The sequence below is a fragment of the Salvelinus alpinus genome, chromosome 2, assembly GCF_045679555.1.
Source record: "Salvelinus alpinus chromosome 2, SLU_Salpinus.1, whole genome shotgun sequence".
NCBI classification, from domain to species: Eukaryota; Metazoa; Chordata; class Actinopteri; order Salmoniformes; family Salmonidae; genus Salvelinus; species Salvelinus alpinus.
In genome coordinates this window covers 102,134,282-102,154,366 of record NC_092087.1, presented here as the reverse complement: position 1 = coordinate 102,154,366, position 20,085 = coordinate 102,134,282, and the positions used below count along the sequence as shown (strand labels likewise).

General features: G+C 40.2%; 3 protein-coding genes across 3 annotated transcripts in view; 1 reads left to right on the top strand and 2 right to left on the bottom strand.

Moving 5' to 3' along the window:
- The window catches only part of LOC139546449 (piggyBac transposable element-derived protein 4-like), a 252,812-nt gene that overhangs the window by 37,581 nt on the left and 195,146 nt on the right, over positions 1–20,085 (bottom strand). The window lies entirely within an intron of this gene.
- The window catches only part of LOC139552019 (zinc finger protein 721-like), a 106,506-nt gene that overhangs the window by 21,257 nt on the left and 65,164 nt on the right, over positions 1–20,085 (top strand).
- Positions 4,068–18,670, bottom strand: LOC139552026 (zinc finger protein 850-like). The gene is made up of 3 exons (XM_071363367.1): positions 18,658–18,670; positions 17,265–18,551; positions 4,068–6,538 (listed from the first exon to the last, which is right to left on the bottom strand). The coding sequence occupies exons 1-3, from the start codon at positions 18,668–18,670 to the stop codon at positions 5,724–5,726; spliced, it is 2,115 nt and encodes a 704-aa protein (XP_071219468.1). The 3' UTR covers positions 4,068–5,723.

The window sequence follows — 20,085 nt, the reverse complement described above, 5'->3', positions numbered from 1 at the left end:
GCAGGTGTTGAAAACAATACAGAGCTAATATACAGGGGGTCCATGTATCGAGTCAATGTACTGAGGCACAGTGTAGAGGCAGGTGTTGAAATAGAAAACATACAGCTTTATACAGTTTGATTTAATGTGGCTTAATGACCTAAAGCACAATTATATTTTTGTAAAAAAGGGTTCGAGCAGTATGTGTGTGCAACAACACTCCCCATCCAACCTGAAACCTGACAAAGCTTGAGAGAATCTGCAGAAAAGAATGGGAGAAACTCCCCAAATACAGGTGTGCCAAGCTTGTAGCATCATACCCAAGAAGACTCAATGCTGTAATCGCTGCCAAAGGTGCTTCGACAAAGTACTGAGTAAAGGGTCTGAATACTTATGTAAATGTTATTTTTCAGTTTTTTATTCTTTAATAAATTAGCAACAATTTCTAAAGACCTGTTTTTGTTTTGTCATTATGGGATATTGTGTGTAGATTGATGAGGGGGAAAATGATTTAATACACAATAGAATAAGGCTGTAATGTAACAAAATGTGGAAAAAGGCAAGGGGTCTGAATACTTTCTGAAGGCATTGTATATAGCCATGTTATAAAGTATGAAAAGGCTTGTTCATTCACATGTCATGAATTCACTATGACATCATCATATTTGTATATATCCTAATGAATAAACTTTGTCTGGAAACATGGTTATTATTTATTTAACAAGGTAAGTCAACTGAGAACACATTCTCATTTACAGCAACAACCTGGGGAATAGTTACAGGGGAGAGGAGGGAGAATGCATGAGCCAAATTGTAAACTGGGGATGATTAGGTGACCATGATGGTATGAGGGCCAGATGGGGAATTAATCCAGGACACCAGAGTTAACACCCCTACTCTTATGATAAGTGCAATGGGATCTTTAGTGACCACAGAGAGCCAAGACACCCGTTTAACGTCCCATCTGAAAGATGGCACCCTACACAAGGCAATGTCCCCAATCTGAATACTTTCCAAAGGCACTGGAAGTGATTGAGGAGACACCGTAATTGCTATATTCTAATTAAAATGATTGACCCATAAGAGAACACATGACCAAAGCAAGGCGTGACCATTTAGAAATAAAACAATATTCTTAATGATAAACATAATCTAATAAACAAATGTTTGCATAACCAACCAGGACCAACCCTGTTTAGCTTCAGAAGCAAGCCAGCTGTGGGAAGTAGGGTGGTATGCTGCTGGCTCCAAAATCAAGCTATATACAGCCTAATTGTTTCCCCTCAGGAAGCTCTGGTAAACAGTTGATGTAGTACACTGCTGCCACCACCAGGCCTGGAGGGCATTCTGACTTTGTTGATAGCGAGTTGTGTTGCTAAAAACGTAGCAGCTGGACTGTAGCAGCTAACTAACTGGCTACTGATCAACCTATTGTGTGTATTGAACATTCACATTCATATTGGACAGCCTTACCTGTATAGTAGCACCAACACCCATCAGCCCAATCTCTTCTTGATGTCAAAGCTGCAGTGTATTGTTGCTATAGGAGTATTAAATTAATGAATAATCCTATTTATTTAAAGCCCCGCTAAGATGTCACCATACTATTCCTTTAAAGCCCCTCTGTCAGATATAAATCATCAGAGTGGGAAACCAACTGACATGGAAACAATGGAGCAAATGTATCACTATCAGAGGGGTGTATTATGACATCAGATAGAACTACTCAGACATTCCAAATATCACTTGATTATCAGAGGGGTGTATTATGACATCAGATAGAACCCCGCCCACATTCCACTGAAAAGGCAGCGCGCGAAATTCAAAAAAAAAAAAACGAAATATTTTGCTTTCACACATTAACAAGTCCAATACAGCAAATGAAAGATAAACATCTTGTGAATCCAGCCAACATGTCCGATTTTTTAAATGTTTTACAGCGAAAACACCACGTATATTTATGTTAGCTCACCACCAAATACAAAAAAGCACAGACATTTCTTTCACAGCACAGGTAGCTTCCACAAAACCAACCAAACTAACCAAGAACCAACCAAACTAACCAAGAAACAACTTCATCAGATGACAGTCTTATAACATGTTATACAATAAATCTATGTTTTGTTCGAAAAATGTGCATATTTCAGGTATAAATCATAGTTTTACATTGCAGCTACAATCACAAATAGCACCGAAGCAGCTAGAACAATTACAGAGACCAACATGAAATACCTAAATACTCATCATAAAACATTTATGAAAAATACATGGTGTACAGCAAATGAAAGACAAACATCTTGTGAATCCAGCCAATATTTCAGATTTTTTAAGTGTTTTACAGCGAAAACACAATATAGCATTATATTAGCTTACCACAATAGCCAAAAACACAACCCATTTATCAGCAGCAAAAGTTAGCGATCGCAAAAAAACAGCAAAAGATATATAATTTTTCACTAACCTTGACAAGCTTCATCAGATGACAGTCCTATAACATCAGGTTATACAATACACTTATGTTTTGTTCGAAAATGTGCATATTTAGAGCTGAAATCCGTGGTTATACATTGTGAAAACGTAGCAACTTTTTTCCAGAATCTCCGGATATATTTCTGACACTCACCTATTCTGACCAAATAACTCATCATAAACTTTACTAAAAAATACATGTTGTACAGCAAATGATAGATACACTAGTTCTTAATGCAATCGCCGTGTTAGAATTCTAAAAATAACTTTAGCACGACATACAGCTTACGTTATAGCGAGACAGCGCCCAAAATCAGGGCGGAAAATAATACTAAACATTTGACAGAAATACGAAATAACATCATAAATGGGTCCTACTTTTGCTGAGCTTCCATCAGAATCTTGTACAAGGGGTCCTTTGTCCAGAATAATCGTTGTTTGGATTTAGAATGTCCTCTTCGTCTGTCGAATTAGCAACCAAAGCTAGCCAAGTGGCGCGAAGCTGTCCATCGTCACCAAACGCAGAGAACGGAACACGCCAAAACTCCCGATAAACTTTCAATAATCTGATAAAACTATATTGAAAAAACATACTTTACGATGATATTATCACATTTATCAAATAAAATCAAAGCCGGAGATAATAGCCGTCTATAACGAAAGCTTTTCAGAAGGTAATCCAGAGTTCCTTCCCGCGCCTTCCTGAACAAAGGAAATTGGGGTCATGTCATTCCAAGAGCTCTCTTTTGACCTCAGATCAAGCTATACACTCCATTTCACCTCTCACTGCCTATTGACATCTAGTGGAAGGCGTATGAAGTGCATGTTTATCCATAGATTTCAAGCAAATGAATAGGGAGGCCCTGGAACACAGCCTCGATTTCAGATTTTTCACTTTCTGACAGGAAGTTTGCTGCAAAATTAGTTCTGTTTTACTCACAGATATAATTCAAACGGTTTTAGAAACCTGAGAGTGTTTTCTATCCAATAGTAATAATAATATGCATATTGTACGAGCAAGAATTGAGTACGAGGCAGTTTAATTTGGGAACGATTTGTTACAAAGTGAAAACAGCGCCCCATATCCCAAACAGGTTTTAACTTGTATTTTTCCATTCGGCACATGGGAATTCAACAGCAAAAGTATTTTTTGGTCTCGTAAAGCCTTTGATCAGCAATAAGTCTGTCTGATAAAAACATTTCTTGTGGAAAAATGCATATATTGTGTAATGCAGATTTTAGAATATTCACATGAACATCTGTTGCAAATTACATGGAAACTTAGCTACTAAGGTGGATATTGATCCAACACCTGCCGCTTATTCAAACCAGCCCACTAGGCACAAACGTCAGTTCAACATCAAGTTTCTATTTACATTTCTTTGAGTCGTCAACTAAAGTCAAATCCACATAAAATGTCACCTGTCATTGGATTTAGGTTGCAAGTCCATGAAACAAAAGGTGTTTTGTTGAAATGACGTGGAAACGTTTATTCAACCAGTGGAAGCTTGCACCCAGGAAAGTGGAACGAGGAACTCTTCTTTGAGACAATGATGAAACAGCAATCCGTGGGAGAGTTGTGGTGGATATTATAAAATAAGGATCTGCTGGAGTCCAAGTCAAACCAAGATTCTTTATTTCTGAGCTCAGAGAGAATAACAGTTACACAGCGCAGTGTAGACAGTCTGAATTCCTGAAGCATTAGGTGATGAGCACATATCTTTATAGTTTCCTGTTCCTGGGAGGGACTTTATTCATACAAAGACGCAGGGGCAGCTGGTTTGCAACGCAGGATGATACTCCCAGGAACAGGAGATTATAATAGGTCAGTTTCACAAAGTTCGTCTGTGGTGGTTAATTTCTGTATTACCAAATGAGGAGAGACAAACTTCACACACCAATCAGTTATACTTAAACTACATCTTTAATAATAAGATCTTTGCAATGACTTTCAACAATTCACTATTTCTAATGAACCGTTGAGAGTGGCAACACAATGGCTACTGAGATCTTTTATAGCAAAGATCCACCCCCTAGCCGACATAAACCACAGATATTAGGAACAGTTTACAAAGTGAGACTTTATAATGAGAAAGGAGTATCCCGTAGCCAGATAGCATTCGCTATAATTTATCATTCAGTTTGGTCCCTAAGACAAGGTTCTAATCTCTTTCCTGGTACTTCATAGCACAAAAACACCAACTCATCCAATGGCATAACTCAATTGTCAACTCTATCAATTGTCAACTCTAGATACTCCCATCTCAAGTAAAACCCCTTCTTGACCCCACTCCTGGACAAGCTCACTGAGGGGAGTGAGCCGCTAGGTCATACACTATCCCAGGATAAGTGCAACATCAGAGAGGACATACTATGGTTCCAGACACTGCCATACACCTCCCCCCAATGCCAAAGGAGGGAGTGACTTGCGCACAGACATTGTGGAAACCAGTAATTGGTTCCCCATTACTCACACCATCCCTTCACATAGTTTAACAGATACATTCACATATGAAGACAATGTTCCCTCCTGTCCTCTTCCCTTCCTGATATTCTGCGTAGCACCAGGGACATGTGAAAGACAAGCCTGACCTCTCCCCTCTCTGGGCCCCAGGTGACTGAGCCCCAGCTGAGGGAAGAAGTGCAACTGCCATCACCAGAGTCCGAAGGGATACATTCTAATAACAAGTATATCACATCAGCATATTATGCAGATAAGACATCTTAATTATCTATGTTACCCAACTAATTCTGATTCATCCACCACAAGTCACATACTCAGATATGTGGACACATACAATTAACATTTTGCATTACAGAGTCTGTGAACATTTTCATTTCATTAAATCATCAGTGGGCCAACATTGCAAATGTAAACAACGGAACAAATGCATCACATCCAAATATCACTTGATTATCTGCAGTGCTGGAGGAATGACACACAGATTGACACACACACAGTGTCAGAGTTTAAAAAAGGACCATTTAAAACAGAAGGAATCTGACCTACTCTATATTCAAACTCCATATTCAATTCATGTTTTCTAATAAAAACATACAAATATATGTTTTAGTATACTTTGTACAATTCAAGTTCATATGGTAAAAACAGGTAATCATTATCAGTCAACAATATAAGACAGCAAGTCCCCTGTGTGTATTCTCTCATGCTATTTCAGCTCCCCCGGATGGTTGAAACTCCTTCCACATTGGGAGCAGCGGTAAGGCTTCTTCCCTGTGTGTATTCTCTCATGTTTTTCAGGTTCCCTAAATCTTTAAAACTCTTTCTGCACTGGGAGCAGTGGTAAGGCTTTTCCCCTGTGTGTATTCTCATGTTTTTTCAGGTTCCCTAAATCGTTAAAACTCTTTCCACACTGGGAGCAGTGGTAAGGCTTCTCCCCTGTGTGTATTCGCTCATGCCGTTTCAGAACCCCCGGCAGGTTGAAACACTTTCCACACTGGGAGCAGTGGTAAGGCTTCTCCCCTGTGTGTATTCTCTCATGACATTTCAGCTCCCCTGACTGGCTGAAAAACTTTCCACACTGGGAGCAGTGGTAAGGCTTCTCACCTGTGTGTATTCTCTCATGTTGTTTCAGGTTCCCTAACTTGTTAAAACACTTTCCACACTGGGAGCAGTGGTAAGGCTTCTCCGCTGTGTGTATTCTCTCATGACATTTCAGCTCCCCCAGCTGGTTGAAACACTTTCCACACTGGGGGCAGTGGTAAGGCTTCTCCCCTGTGTGTATTCTCTCATGCTTTTTCAGATACCCTGACCGGTTAAAACTCTTTCCACACTGAGAGCAGTGGTAAGACTTCTCCCCTGTGTGTATTCTCTCATGTTGTTTCAGGTCCCATAACTGGTTAAAACACTTTCCACAGTGGGAACACTGGTAAGGCTTTTCAACTGTATGTATTCTCTCATGTTGTTTCAGGTTCCCTAACTGGTTAAAACACTTGCCACACTGGGAGCAGTGATAAGGCTTCTCCCCTGTGTGTATTATCTCATGAACTTTCAGGTTACTTAAATGGTTAAAACTCTTTCCACACTGGGAGCAGTGGTAAGGCTTCTCACCTGTGTGTATTCTCTCATGTTGTTTCAGGTCCCTTAACTGGTTAAAACACTTTCCACAGTGGGAACACTGGTGTCTTCTTGTTGGTTTGGACGTCCCTGGCTCTGGTTCCTCTGAGTCTGGTCTTTCTCCTGCCAAAGACAGTGTGTTTTTAAAAAAAGAGACCTGAATGAAACCTCCACATGATAAATAGGCCTTGCTACGAGGGTAAATCCTAATCAGATCGCTCAATAACCTAAGGCCAGTTTTAACAATCTTGGTGTGATTTTAAAACAAATGTAGAGTTTCCTGATAATTACTGATAATGTTAACATTACTTTTTTATTCATTCTGCTTTACAAGTCAGAACACAAAAAACTAAACCGTTCTTGGACACTCAAGACACAGACGTCGCTTAATTCCAATCGAGCAGGTGGTTCTAAATATATAACTTTCATAGCTGTATGATACAGAATGCGAGCTACAGTTGTGGCCAAAGGTTTTGAGAATGACACAAATATTAATTTCCACAAAGTTTGCTGCTTCAGTGTCTTCAGATATTTTTGTCAGATGTTACTATGAAATACTGAAGTATAATTACAAGCATTTCATAAGTGTCAACGGCTTTTATTGGCAATGACATGAAGTTGATGCAAAGAGTCAATATTTGCAGTGTTGACCCTTCTTTTGCAAGACCTCTGCAATCCACCCTGGTGTCAATTAACTTCTGGGCCACAACCCTAGATGACAGCCCATTCTTGCATAATCAATGCTTGGAGTTTGTCAGAATTTGAGGGTTTTTGTTTGTCCACCCGCCTCTTGAGGATTGACCACAAGTTCTCAATGGGATTAAGGTCTGGGGAGATTCCTGGCCATGGACCCAAAATATTGATGTTTTCTTCCCCGAGCCACTTATCACGTTTGCCTTACGGCAAGGTGCTCCTTCATGCTGGAAAAGGAATTGTTCGTCACCGAACTGTTCCTGGATGGTTGGGAGAAGTTGCTCTCGGAGGATGTGTTGGTAGCATTCCTTATTCATGGCTGTGTTCTTAGGCAACATTGTGAGTGAGCCCACACCCTTGGCTGAAAAGCAACCCCACACATGAATGGTCTCAGGATGCTTTACCATTGGCAATGACACAGGACTGATGGAAGCGCTCACCTTGTCTTCTCCGGACAAGCTTTTTTCCAGATGCCCCAAACAATCGAAAAGGGGATTTATCAGAGAAAATGACTTTACCCCAGTCCTCAGCAGTCTAATCCCTGTACCTTTTGCAGAATATCAGTCTGTGTGCAGATGCACTCACACCTGCCTGCTGCTATTCCTGAGCAAGCTCTGTACTGGTGGTGCCCCGATCCCGCAGCTGAATCAACTTTAGGAGACGGTCCTGGCGCTTGCTGGACTTTCTTGGGTGCCCTGAAGCCTTCTTCACAACAATTAAACCGCTCTGAAGCCTTCTTCACAACAATTGAACCGCTCTCCTTGAAGTTATCGATGATCCGATAAAGGGTTGATTTAGGTGCAATCTTACTGGCAGCAATATCCTTGCCTGTGAAGCCTTTTTTGTGCAAAGCAATGATGACGGCACGTGTTTCCTTGCAGGTAACCATGGGTGACAGAGGAAGAACAATGATTCCAAGCACCACCCTCCTTTTGAAGCTTCCAGTTTTGGGGGGGGATTCTGTTCATTTGCATGGCAAAGAGGGACTTTGCAATTAATTACAATTCATCTGATCACTCTTCATAACATTCTGGAGTATATGCAAATTGCCATCATACAAACTGAGGCAGCAGACTGAAAATTCATATTTGTGTCATTCTCAAAACTTTTGGCCACAACTGTACACACTTCCTTAACTTCTTGTCAATATGGGGGCGCTGTTTCACCATTGGAAAAAATAGTGCCCAAATTAAACTGCCTCGTACTCAATTCTTGCTCGTACAATATGCATATTATTATTACTATTGGATAGAAAACACTCTCTAGTTTCTAAAACCGTTTGAATTATGTCTGTGAGTGAAACAGAACTGGACTTAGAGCAATTTCCCTATGTATGTGAGAATGCCAAATTTTCCTGTTTGCTGCTCTGAGACCTGTGTATAAATCTGCCTGTCTTCTATTGGTTGAGATGCACTGCATACGCCTTCCCCTGGTTGTTAGCGAATAGGGAGACTTGAAATGGAGTCTCTACGTAGTTCCCAAAGGTTATAAATCCCTTGTCAAAGACGTGTATCGTTCTTTTCCCCTTCGCTCTGACGCACTGAGGACCTTGGCACATTGTACTAGAACCATCGGTTATAGATCTTAGACATTTCCGGCTGTGTTTTTATTCGATATAGGCTTTAAAGACATCATAATCTTGTTATTTTGAACCGAATTATATCAGTTTATGTCAGTATACTGCGATTTTCGGGTATTTATTTCCGTGGCGTTGTAGGAAGTTGGGTATCTCTCTCTTTCATGCTAATGTTTACTGCTAATTGCAACGTGGAAGAGGACGTTCTCCAACCTAGCAACGATTCTTTTGGACAAAGGACACCTTTCCCAAGATTCTGATGAGAGTTCATCGAAAAGTAAGAACTATTTATGCTGATAATTCGTTCTGTTGAAAAATGTCAAATAATAATTCCGCCATGAATTTCGGTGCGTCTCGCTTTAGCGCACGCTGTATGCTTGAAGCAACGTTAATTTTAAAAATGTAACCCAGCGATTGCATTAAGAACTAATTTGTCTTTCAATTGCTGTCCAACCTGTATTTTTTTAGTCAAGTTTATGAATAGTTTTCTATTAGTATAGGTGCCTCTCCAAGATGGCGCCGGACAGATTGCTTGAGGTTTTGGACACTAATCACATTGTATAAGCACGATTTGTGCCGCTAAATATGCACATTTTCGAACAAACTCTATATGCATTGTGTAATATGATGTTATAGGACTGTCATCTGAAGAATTCTGAGAAGGTTAGTGAAAAAATGTATATATTTTGGTGGTTTATACGTTATCGCTATTTTTGCCTTGAATCAATGCTGTTGTGATGTTTGCTATTGTGGTAAGCTAATATAACGCTATATTGTGTTTTCGCTGTAAAACACTTAGAAAATCTGAAATATTGTCTGGATTCACAAGATCTGTGTCTTTCATCTGCTGTACGCTGTGTATTTTTAAGAAATGTTTTATGATGAGTAATTAGCTAATACACGATGGTCTCTGTAGTTATTCTAGTCGCTTTGGTGAGAGTTGTGATAGTGGCTGCAATGGTAAACTATGATTTATACCTGAAATATGCACATTTTTCTAACAAAACATATGCTATACAATAAATATGTTATCAGACTGTCATCTGAGGAAGTTGTTTCTTGGTTAGTGGCTATTTATATCTTTATTTGGTCGAATTTGTGATAGCTACTGATGGAGTAAAAAAATGGTGGAGTAAAGAAGTGGTGTCTTTTGCTAATGTGGTTAGCTAATAGATTTACATATTGTGTCTTCCCTGTAAAACATTTTAAAAATCAGAAATGATGTCTGGATTCACAAGATGTGTATCTTTCATTTGGTGTCTTGGACTTGTGATTTCATGAACATTTTATTATATGATATCCCTGTGTCTTTAGGCTAGGCTATGCTAGTCAGCTTTTTTGATGGGGGTGCTCCCGGATCCGGGTTTGTGAGGCGTTAGAGGTTAAACATAAAATAAGTAAATACGTAATTTTAAGTGGAAGTCCAAAACTTGTTTTTACGTCGAAGACACAAAGCACATCAGTAAAATCTCCCCGTTGTCGAAAGGGTTCGACACCTGCTGTTTAAATGGACCAATTTCTTATTTAGACGTTCACAGATTTTCAACATTTTGACTATCGCTGATGTCATATTTTGGGTAAAGTAAAAAATAAAGTGAAATATTTGGGTAGATGTTCCTAAAACTGAGAGTAACTACAATAAACAAAAATATTAACGCAACATGTAAAGTGTTGGATGTTTCATGAGCTGAAAAAAAAGATGGCAGAATTTTTTACATCCCTGTTAGTTAACATTTATTCTTTGCCAAGATAATCCATCCACCTGACAGGTGTGGCATATCAAGCTGATTAAACAGCATGATCATTACACAAGTGCACCTTGTGCTGGGGAGAATAAAAGGCGGTCACCTAATAATCCCCAGTTTACAATTGGCTCATTCATCCCCCTCCTCTCCCCTGTAACTATTCCCCAGGTCGTTGCTGCAAATGAGAACGTGTTCTCAGTCAACTTACCTGGTAAAATAACGGTAAAATAAAATAAATAAATAAAAGAATAAAAGGCCTCTAAAATGTGCAGTTCGGTCACACAACACAATGCCACAGATGTCTCAAGTTTTAAGGGAGCGTGCAATTGGCATGCTGACTGCAGGAATATCCACTGGAGCTGTTACCAGATAATTGAATGTTAAATTCTCTACCAGAAGCCGCCTCCAACGTCATTTTAGAGAATTTGGCAGTACATCCAACTGGCCTCACAACCACAGACCACATATAACGACGCCAGCCCAGGACCTCCACATCGTCTGAGACCAGCCACCCGAGTTGTATTTCTCTTTGTAATGAAGCCCTTTTGTGGGGAAAAACTAATTCTGATTGGCTGGGCCTGGCTCCGCAATGGGTGGGCGTATGCCCTCCAGGGCCCACCAATGGCTGCGCCCCTGCCCAGTTATGTAAAGTCCATAGATTAGGGCCTCATTTATTTATTTAAAATCACTGACTCATATAAACTGTGAATCTTTGTTTATATTTTGGTTCAGTATACACACACACAGTGCATTCGTTAAAAACTTCTCTAGGATAGGGGTCAGCATTTTCACGTTTGGATGAAAAGCATATCCAAATTCAACTGCCAGCTACTCATCCCCAGAAGATAAGATGTGCATATTATTAGTTGATTTGGATGGAAAACACTCTGATGTTTCTAAAACTGTTTGAATCATGTCTGTGAGTATAACAGAACTTATTTAGCAGGCGAAACCCAGAGGACAAACCATTCAGATTTTGTTTTTTTTGAGGTCACTCTCTTTTCAATTATTTTTCATTGGGAATCCAGATTTCTAAGGGACAGTTCCTACCGCTTCCAATGGATGTCAACAGTCTTTAGAAATTGGTTGAGGTTTTTCCTTTGCGTAATGAAGAAGTACGGCCATCCAGAACGAGGGTAACTTGAAGTGTACTGTTAGATAGAGGCGCGTGACCAGAAAGCTAGCTACAGTTTGTTTTCCTCCCGTATTGAACACAGATCATCCCGTCTTCAATTTTATCGATTATTTACGTAAAAAAATACCAAAAGTTGTATTACAAAAGTAGTTTGAAATGTTTTGGCAAAGTTTACAGGTAACTTTTGAGATACTTTCTAGTCACGTTGCGCAAGTTGGAACCGGTGTTTTTAATGGATCAAACGTGCCAAATAAATGGACATTTTGGATATATATCGACGGAATTAAATCGAACAAAAGGACCATTTGTGATGTTTATGGGACAAATTGGAGTGCCAACAAAAGAAGCTCGTTATTTCTGCGTTTTGTGTCGCGCCTGCAGGGTTGAAATATGCTTCTCTCTCTTTGTTTACTATGGTGCTATCTTCAGATAATAGCATCGTTTGCTTTCGCCGAAAAGCCCATTTGAAATCTGACATGTTGGCTGGATTCACAACAAGTGTAGCTTTAATTTGGTATATTGCATGTGTGATTTAATGAAAGTTTGATATTTATAGTATTTTAGTTGAATTTGGCACACTGCATTTTTACTGGCTTTTGGCCAGGTGGGAGGCTAGCATCCCACATATCCCAGAGAGGTTTTAAGTATTCAGACCCCATCACCTTTTCCAAATTTTGTTACATTTCAGCATTATTCTAAAATTGATTCAATTGTTTCCCCCCCTCGTCAATCAGCAAAAAAAAGAAACGTCCTCTCACTGTCAACTGCTTTTATTTTCAGCAAACTTAACATGTGTAAATATTTGTTAGAACATAACAAGATTCAATAACAGACATAAACTGAACAAGTTCCACAGACATGTGACTAACTGAAATTGAATAATGTGTCCCTGAACAAAGTGGGGGGGGTCAAAATAAAAAGTAAGTCAGTATCTGGTGTGGCCACCAGCTGCATTAAAGGAGGCCTGTAGCATCTAATGATGAAACATGGAGTCTTAAAGGAGGCCTGTAGCTTCTAATGATGAATTACTATGGAGTCTGATGCTTTAAAGGAGAAGTTTACCCAAAATCCAGAAACTCATTAGTGATTCCATACATTGAAACTAGTCCAGTGGATTTTTTCCCTCTCCCTGTAGTGCTGTACTGAAACAGCTGCAAAACGTGACTCATGACGTTGCTGGATGCGGGCCTCGCTCTGCTGCTTTGCCAGTTAATTTGTTATTTTATTACAGCTAAGGCCTTTGTCTTTCACCTGGAGTTGTTTATTTATGTCTGAGAAAAAAACACTTTTCAACATAAAACATATACAAAATAAACTCAGCAAAAAAATGTACGGGTCTTTTTCAGGACCCTGTTTTACAAAGAATATTCGTAAAAATCCAAATAACGTCACAGATCTTCATTGTAAAGGGTTGAAACACTGTTTCCCATGCTTGTTCAATGAACCATGAACAATTAATGAACATGCACCTGTGGAACGGTCGTTAAGACACAAACAGCTTACAGACGGTAGGCAATTAAGGTCACAGTTATGAAAACTTAGGACTCGAAAGAGGCCTTTCTACTGACTCTGGAAAAACACAAAAAGAAAGATGCCCAGGGTCCCTGCTCATCTGCGTGAACGTGCCTTAGGCATGCTGCAAGGAGGCATGAGGACTGCAGATGTGGCCAGGGCAATAAATTGCAATGTCCGTACTGTGAGACGCCTAAGACAGCGCTACAGGGAGACAGGACGGACAGCTTATCGTCCTCGCAGTGGCAGACCACGTGTAACAATCAAGACGTCTCTGAATGTCCTTGAGGGGACCAGCCAGAGCCCGGATTTGAACCTGATTTAACATCTCTGGAAAGACCTGAAAATAGCTTTGTAGTGACACTCCCCATCCAACCTGACAGAGTTTGAGAGGATCTGCAGAGAAGAATGGGAGAAACATGAGGATCCTGCTGCTGGTGTCCTCAAGGGCAAATTGACAGATTTTTCACCTATTTGTCTTTGGGATTCAAACCAGAGATCTTTCGGTTACTGGCCCAACACTAGTAACCGCTAGGCTACCTGCAGCAGGAGCCCCATGTTGACAGGAGAGCCCACCTTTATTTTTCCCTCATTATGAACATTCATATTGGTCAACAGTCAACCTATTGTGTGTATTGAACATTCATATTGGACTGTAGCAGCTAGCTAACTGGCTACCGATCAACCTATTGTGTGTATTGAATATTCATATTGGACTGAAGCAGCTAGCTAACTGGCTACCGATCAACCTATTGTGTGTATTGAATATTCATATTGGACTGAAGCAGCTAGCTATCTGGCTACCGATCAACCTATTGTGTGTATTGAATATTCATATTGGACTGTAGCAGCTAGCTAACTGGCTACTGATCAACCTATTGTGTGTATTGAACATTCATATTGGACAGCCTTACCTGTATAGTAGCACCACCACCCATCAGCCCATTCTCTTCTTGATGTCAAAGCTGCAGTGTATTGTTGGTATAGTTTTTGATGAATAATAATTCAAATTGTGAAAATAGAAGTGTACAATATATATATATATATATATATATATATATATATATATATATATATATATATATATTTAATCAACTTTAAGATACTGTTTGCCTCTATGCAGATGTAGAAGCTGAATAGGAATAAACATTATCAATAAATAGTTGATTGTTCTTTTTCCACAACATACTAAGAATACTGAGCCACAACCTGTAAATGTGACCATACTATTCCTTTAAAGCCCCTCTTTCAGATATAAATCATCAGACTGACATGGAAACAATGGAGCAAATGGATCACTAGCAGAGTGTATTATGACATCAGATAGAACTACTCAGACATTCTAAATATCACTTGATTATCAGAGGGGTGTATTATGACATCAGATAGAACTACTCAGACATTCTAAATATCACTTGACTATCAGAGGGGTGTATTATGACATCAGATAGAACTACTCAGACATTCCAAATCAGGCTTCATCCATATCATGAAGGTGGACATTGATCCAACCATTTCAAAAGTAATGACCGGGCTGACGGAAACAGGATATGCCTGTACACTTTTATTAATGCAGACAGACAATTTGTTAGTTCGTTTTACATGGTGGGGTCTTTTTGTGTCAGTAAAAATGTATGAATGAGAAATGGCGATGGAAACTCCTTTATCCACAAATATTTATATACTAACCATCACATCTTAGTTAACTTGGAGTCACGTGATGATATGTTGTGTGGTCCTCCCTCTACGACTTGGGAAACCATGCAGTTTATTAGACTACAGACAAAATAAGTTATGAACTTCACAGGGTGGTGAAACTGCATGTGATGAGCTTGATGCTCCTTTCCAATACATTTTGATGGTCTTATTCTGGTGACATGATGATTGATGCTTGGCTGCCATTTGACAAATAAAATAATATCTCTCTCATCCATAATAATCTCATCATGTAGGTAGCCTACCAACACTATATATGTGAGATGCAGGCTACAGTGCACGGGACAAGAGCATGTTTTCTATTTTACACAAGTTTTTAAAACCATCAGTGGAGTTGAAAATGTGATGGAAACCAATTTAACTTGTATTTTTCATTCGGTACATGGGAATTTAAAAGCAAACGTTATTTTTCTTGTGCACTACGTAATAACGCAAAGCCTTTTATCCACAATAAGTCTGTTTGATGCAAACATTTCTGATGGGAAAATGTGTATATTGTTTTATGCAGATTTGAGAATATTCACATGGAAATCTGGCGCAAATTGCATGAAACTTAGCTACTAAGGTGGATATTGATCCAACACCTGCCACGTATTCAAACCAGCCCACTGGGCACAGACGTGTTGAACGTCTAGTTTCTCTTTACATTTCTTTGAGTCTTCAACTAAAGTGGATTCAACATGAAATCAACACAAAATGTCACCTGTCATTGGATTTAGGTTGCCAGTTCAGTGAAAAATAAAACATACCTGATGTTCATGGCTTTTTACAAATCCAATCAGTTTTCCACATTAATCAAACATCATCACATGGATTTGTTTTGTTGAAATGACGTGGAAACAACGTTTATTCAACCAGTGGGAGGCTTGTAAATGAACCCAGGAAAGGAAAACACAGAACTCTTCATTGAGACAATGATAAACAGCAATCCGTGGGAGAGTTGTGGTGGATATTATAAAATAAGGATCTGCTGGAGTCCAAGTCAAACCAAGATTCTTTATTTCTGAGCTCAGAGAGAATAACAGAGTTACACAGCGCAGTGTAGACAGTCTGAATTCCTGAAGCATTGGGTGATGAGCACATATCTTTATAGTTTCCTGTTCCTAGTTGGGATATTATTCATACAAAGGGCACAGGTGCAAACTGGTTTGCAACGCAGGATGATACTCCCAGGAACTGGAGATTATAATAGGTCAGTTTCACAAGGTTAGTCTGTGGTGGTTAATTTCTGTATTACCAAATGAGGAGAGACAAACTTCACACACTAATCAGAGTTATACTTTAAAACTTCACACACCAATCAGAGTTATACTTAAACTACATCTTTAATAATAAGATCTTTGCAATGACTTTCAACAATTCACTATTTCTAATGAACCGTTGAGAGTGGCAACACAATGGCTACTGAGATCTTTTATAGCAAAGATCCACCCCCTAGCCGACATAAACCACAGATATTAGGAACAGTTCACAAAGTGAGACTTTATAATGAGAAAGGAGTATCCCGTAGCCAGATAGCATTCGCTATAAATTATCGTTCAGTTTGGTCCCTAAAACGAGGTTCTAATCTCGTTCCTGGTACTTCATAGCACAAAAACACCAACTCATCCAATGGCATAACTCAATTGTCAACTCTAGATACCCCCATCTCAAGTAAAACTCCTTCTTGACCCCACTCCTGGACAAGCTCACTGAGGGGAGTGAGCCTCTAGGTCATACACTATCCCAGGATAAGTGCAACATCAGAGAGGACATACAATGGTTCCAGACACTGCCATACACCTAATTATCTATGTTACCCAACTAATTCTGATTCATCCACCACAAGTCACATACTCAGATATGTGGACACATACAATTAACATTTTGCATTACAGAGTCTGTGAACATTTTCATTTCATTTAATCATCAGTGGGCCAACATTGCAAATGTATCCAACGGAACAAATGCATCACATCCAAATATCACTTGAGTATCTGCAGTGCAGGAGGAATGACACACAGATAAACACACACACAGTGTCAGAGTTTAAAAAAGGACCATTTAAAACAGATGGAATCTGACCTACTCTATATTCAAACTCCATATTCAATTCATGTTTTCTAATAAAAACATACAAATATATGTTTTAGTATACTTTGTACAATTCAAGTTCATATAGTAGAAACAGGTAATCATTGTCAGTCAACAATATAAGACAGCAAGTCCCCTGTGTGTATTCTCTCATGCCATTTCAGCTCCCCCAGCTGGTTGAAACACTTTCCACATTGAGAGCAATGGTTTTTCAGGTTCACTAAATCGTTAAAACTCTTTCCGCAATGGGAGCAGTGGTAAGGCTTCTCCCCGTGTGTATTCTCTCATGTTTTTTCAGGTTCCTTAAATCGCTAAAACTCTTTCCGCACTGGGAGCAGTGGTAAGGCTTCTCCCCTGTGTGTATTCTCTCATGCCGTTTCAGATTCGCCGGCTGGCTGAAACCCTTTCCACACTGGGAGCAGTGGTAAGGCTTCTCACCTGTGTGTATTCTCTCGTGTTTTTTCAGGTTCCCTAAATGGTTAAAACCCTTTCCACACTGGGAGCAGTGGTAAGGCTTCTCCCCTGTGTGTATTTTCTCATGTTTTTTCAGGTTCCCTAAATTGTTAACACTCTTTCCACACTGGGAGCAGTGGTAAGGCTTCTCCCCCGTGTGTATTCTCTCATGCCATTTCAGCTCCCCCAGCTGGTTGAAACACTTTACACACTGGGAGCAGTGGTAAGGCTTCTCACCTGTGTGTATTCTCTCGTGTTCTTTCAGGTTCCATAACTTTTTAAAACACTTGCCACACTGGGAGCAGTGGTAAGGCCTCTCCCCTGTGTGCATTCTCTCATGTTTTTTCAGGTTCCCTAAAACGTTAAAACTCTTTCCGCACTGGGAGCAATGGTAAGGCTTCTCACCTGTGTGTATTCTCTCGTGTTCTTTCAGGTTCCATAACTTTTTAAAACTCTTTCCGCACTGGGAGCAGTGGTAAGGCCTCTCCCCTGTGTGTATTCTCTCATGGTTTTTCAGGTTCCCTAAAACGTTAAAACTCTTTCCGCACTGGGAGCAATGGTAAGGCTTCTCCCCTGTGTGTATTCTCTCATGGTTTTTCAGCTCCCCTGAACAGTTGAAACACTTTCCACACTGGGAGCAGTGGTAAGGCTTCTCCCCTGTGTGTATTCTCTCATGCCGTTTCAGATTCGCCGGCTGGCTGAAACCCTTTCCACAATGGGAGCAGTGGTAAGGCTTCTCACCTGTGTGTATTCTCTCGTGTTCTTTCAGGTTCCATAACTTTTTAAAGAACTTGCCACACTGGGAGCAGTGGTAAGGCCTCTCCCCTGTGTGTATTCTCTCATGGTTTTTCAGGTTCCCTAAATGGTTAAAACCCTTTCCACACTGGGAGCAGTGGTAAGGCTTCTCACCTGTGTGTATTCTCTCGTGTTCTTTCAGGTTCCCTAACTGGTTAAAACACTTTCCACAGTGGGAACACTGGTGTCTTCTTGTTGGTTTGGACGTCCCTGGCTCTGGTTCCTCTGAGTCTGGTCTTTCTCCTGCCAAAGACAGTGTGCTTTTAAAAAAAAGAGACCTGAATGAAACCTCCACATGATAAATAGGCCTTGCTACGAGGGTAAATCCTAATCAGATCGCTCAATAACCTAAGGCCAGTTTTAACAATCTTGGTGTGATTTTCAAACAAATGTTGTAGAGTTTCCTGGTAATTACTGATAATGTTTACATTACTTATTTTATTCATCCTGTTTTACAAGTCAGAACACAAAAAACTAAACCGTTCTTGGACACTCAAGACACAGGCGTCGCTTAATTCCAATCGAGCAGGTGGTTCTAAATATATAACTTTCATAGCTGTATGATACAGAATGCGAGCTACAGTTGTGGCCAAAAGTTTTGAGAATGACACAAATATTAATTTCCACAAAGTTTGCTGCTTCAGTGTCTTCAGATATTTTTGTCAGATGTTACTATGAAACACTGAAGTATAATTACAAGCATTTCATAAGTGTCAAAGGCTTTAATTGGCAATGACATGAAGTTGATGCAAAGAGTCAATATTTGCAATGTTGACCCTTATTTTTCAAGACCTCTGCAATCCACCCTGGTGTCAATTAACTTCTGGGCCACATCTTGTGATGGCAGCCCATTCTTGCATAATCAATGCTTGGAGTTTGTCAGAATTTGTGGGTTTTTGTTTGTCCACCCGCCTCTTGAGGATTGACCACAAGTTCTCAATGGGATTAAGGTCTGGGGAGATTCCTGGCCCTGGACCCAAAATATTGATGTTTTGTTCCCCGAGCCACTTATCACGTTTGCCTTATGGCAAGGTGCTCCGTCATGCTGGAAAAGGCATTGTTCGTCACCGAACTGTTCCTGGATGGTTGGGAGAAGTTGATCTCGGAGGATGTGTTGGTAGCATTCCTTATTCATGGCTGTGTTCTTAGGCAACATTGTGAGTGAGCCCACACCCTTGGCTGAAAAGCAACCCCACACATGAATGGTCTCAGGATGCTTTACCGTTGGCATGACACAGGACTGATGGAAGCGCTCACCTTGTCTTCTCCGGACAAGCTTTTTTCCAGATGCCCCAGACAATCAAAAAGGGGATTCATCAGAGAAAATGACTTTACCCCAGTCCTCAGCAGTCCAATCCCTGTACCTTTTGCAGAATATCAGTCTGTGTGCAGATGCACTCACACCTGCCTGCTGCCATTCCTGAGCAAGCTCTGTACTGGTGGTGCCCCGATCCCGCAACTGAATCAACTTTAGGAGACGGTCCTGGCGCTTGCTGGACTTTCTTGGGTGCCCTGAAGCCTTCTTCACAACAATTAAACCGCCCTGAAGCCTTCTTCACAACAATTAAACCGCTCTGAAGCCTTCTTCACAACAATTGAACCGCTCTCCTTGAAGTTATTGATGATCCGATAAAGGGTTGATTTAGGTGCAATCTTACTGGCACCAATATCCTTGCCTGTGAAGCCTTTTTTGTGCAAAGCAAATGATGACGGCACGTGTTTCCTTGCAGGTGACCATGGGTGACAGAGGAAGAACAATGATTCCAAGCACCACCCTCCTTTTGAAGCTTCCAGTTTTTTTTTGGGGGGGGGGGGATTCAGATCATTTGCATGGCAAAGATTAATTACAATTCATCTGATC

Coding starts and splice junctions, on each gene's coding strand:
- LOC139552026 (XM_071363367.1), bottom strand. Junction 6,539..17,264: donor TTTAAGGAACCTGAAAAAAC/ATGAGAGAATAC, acceptor ACCTGAAACAAC/ATGAGAGAATACACACAGGT.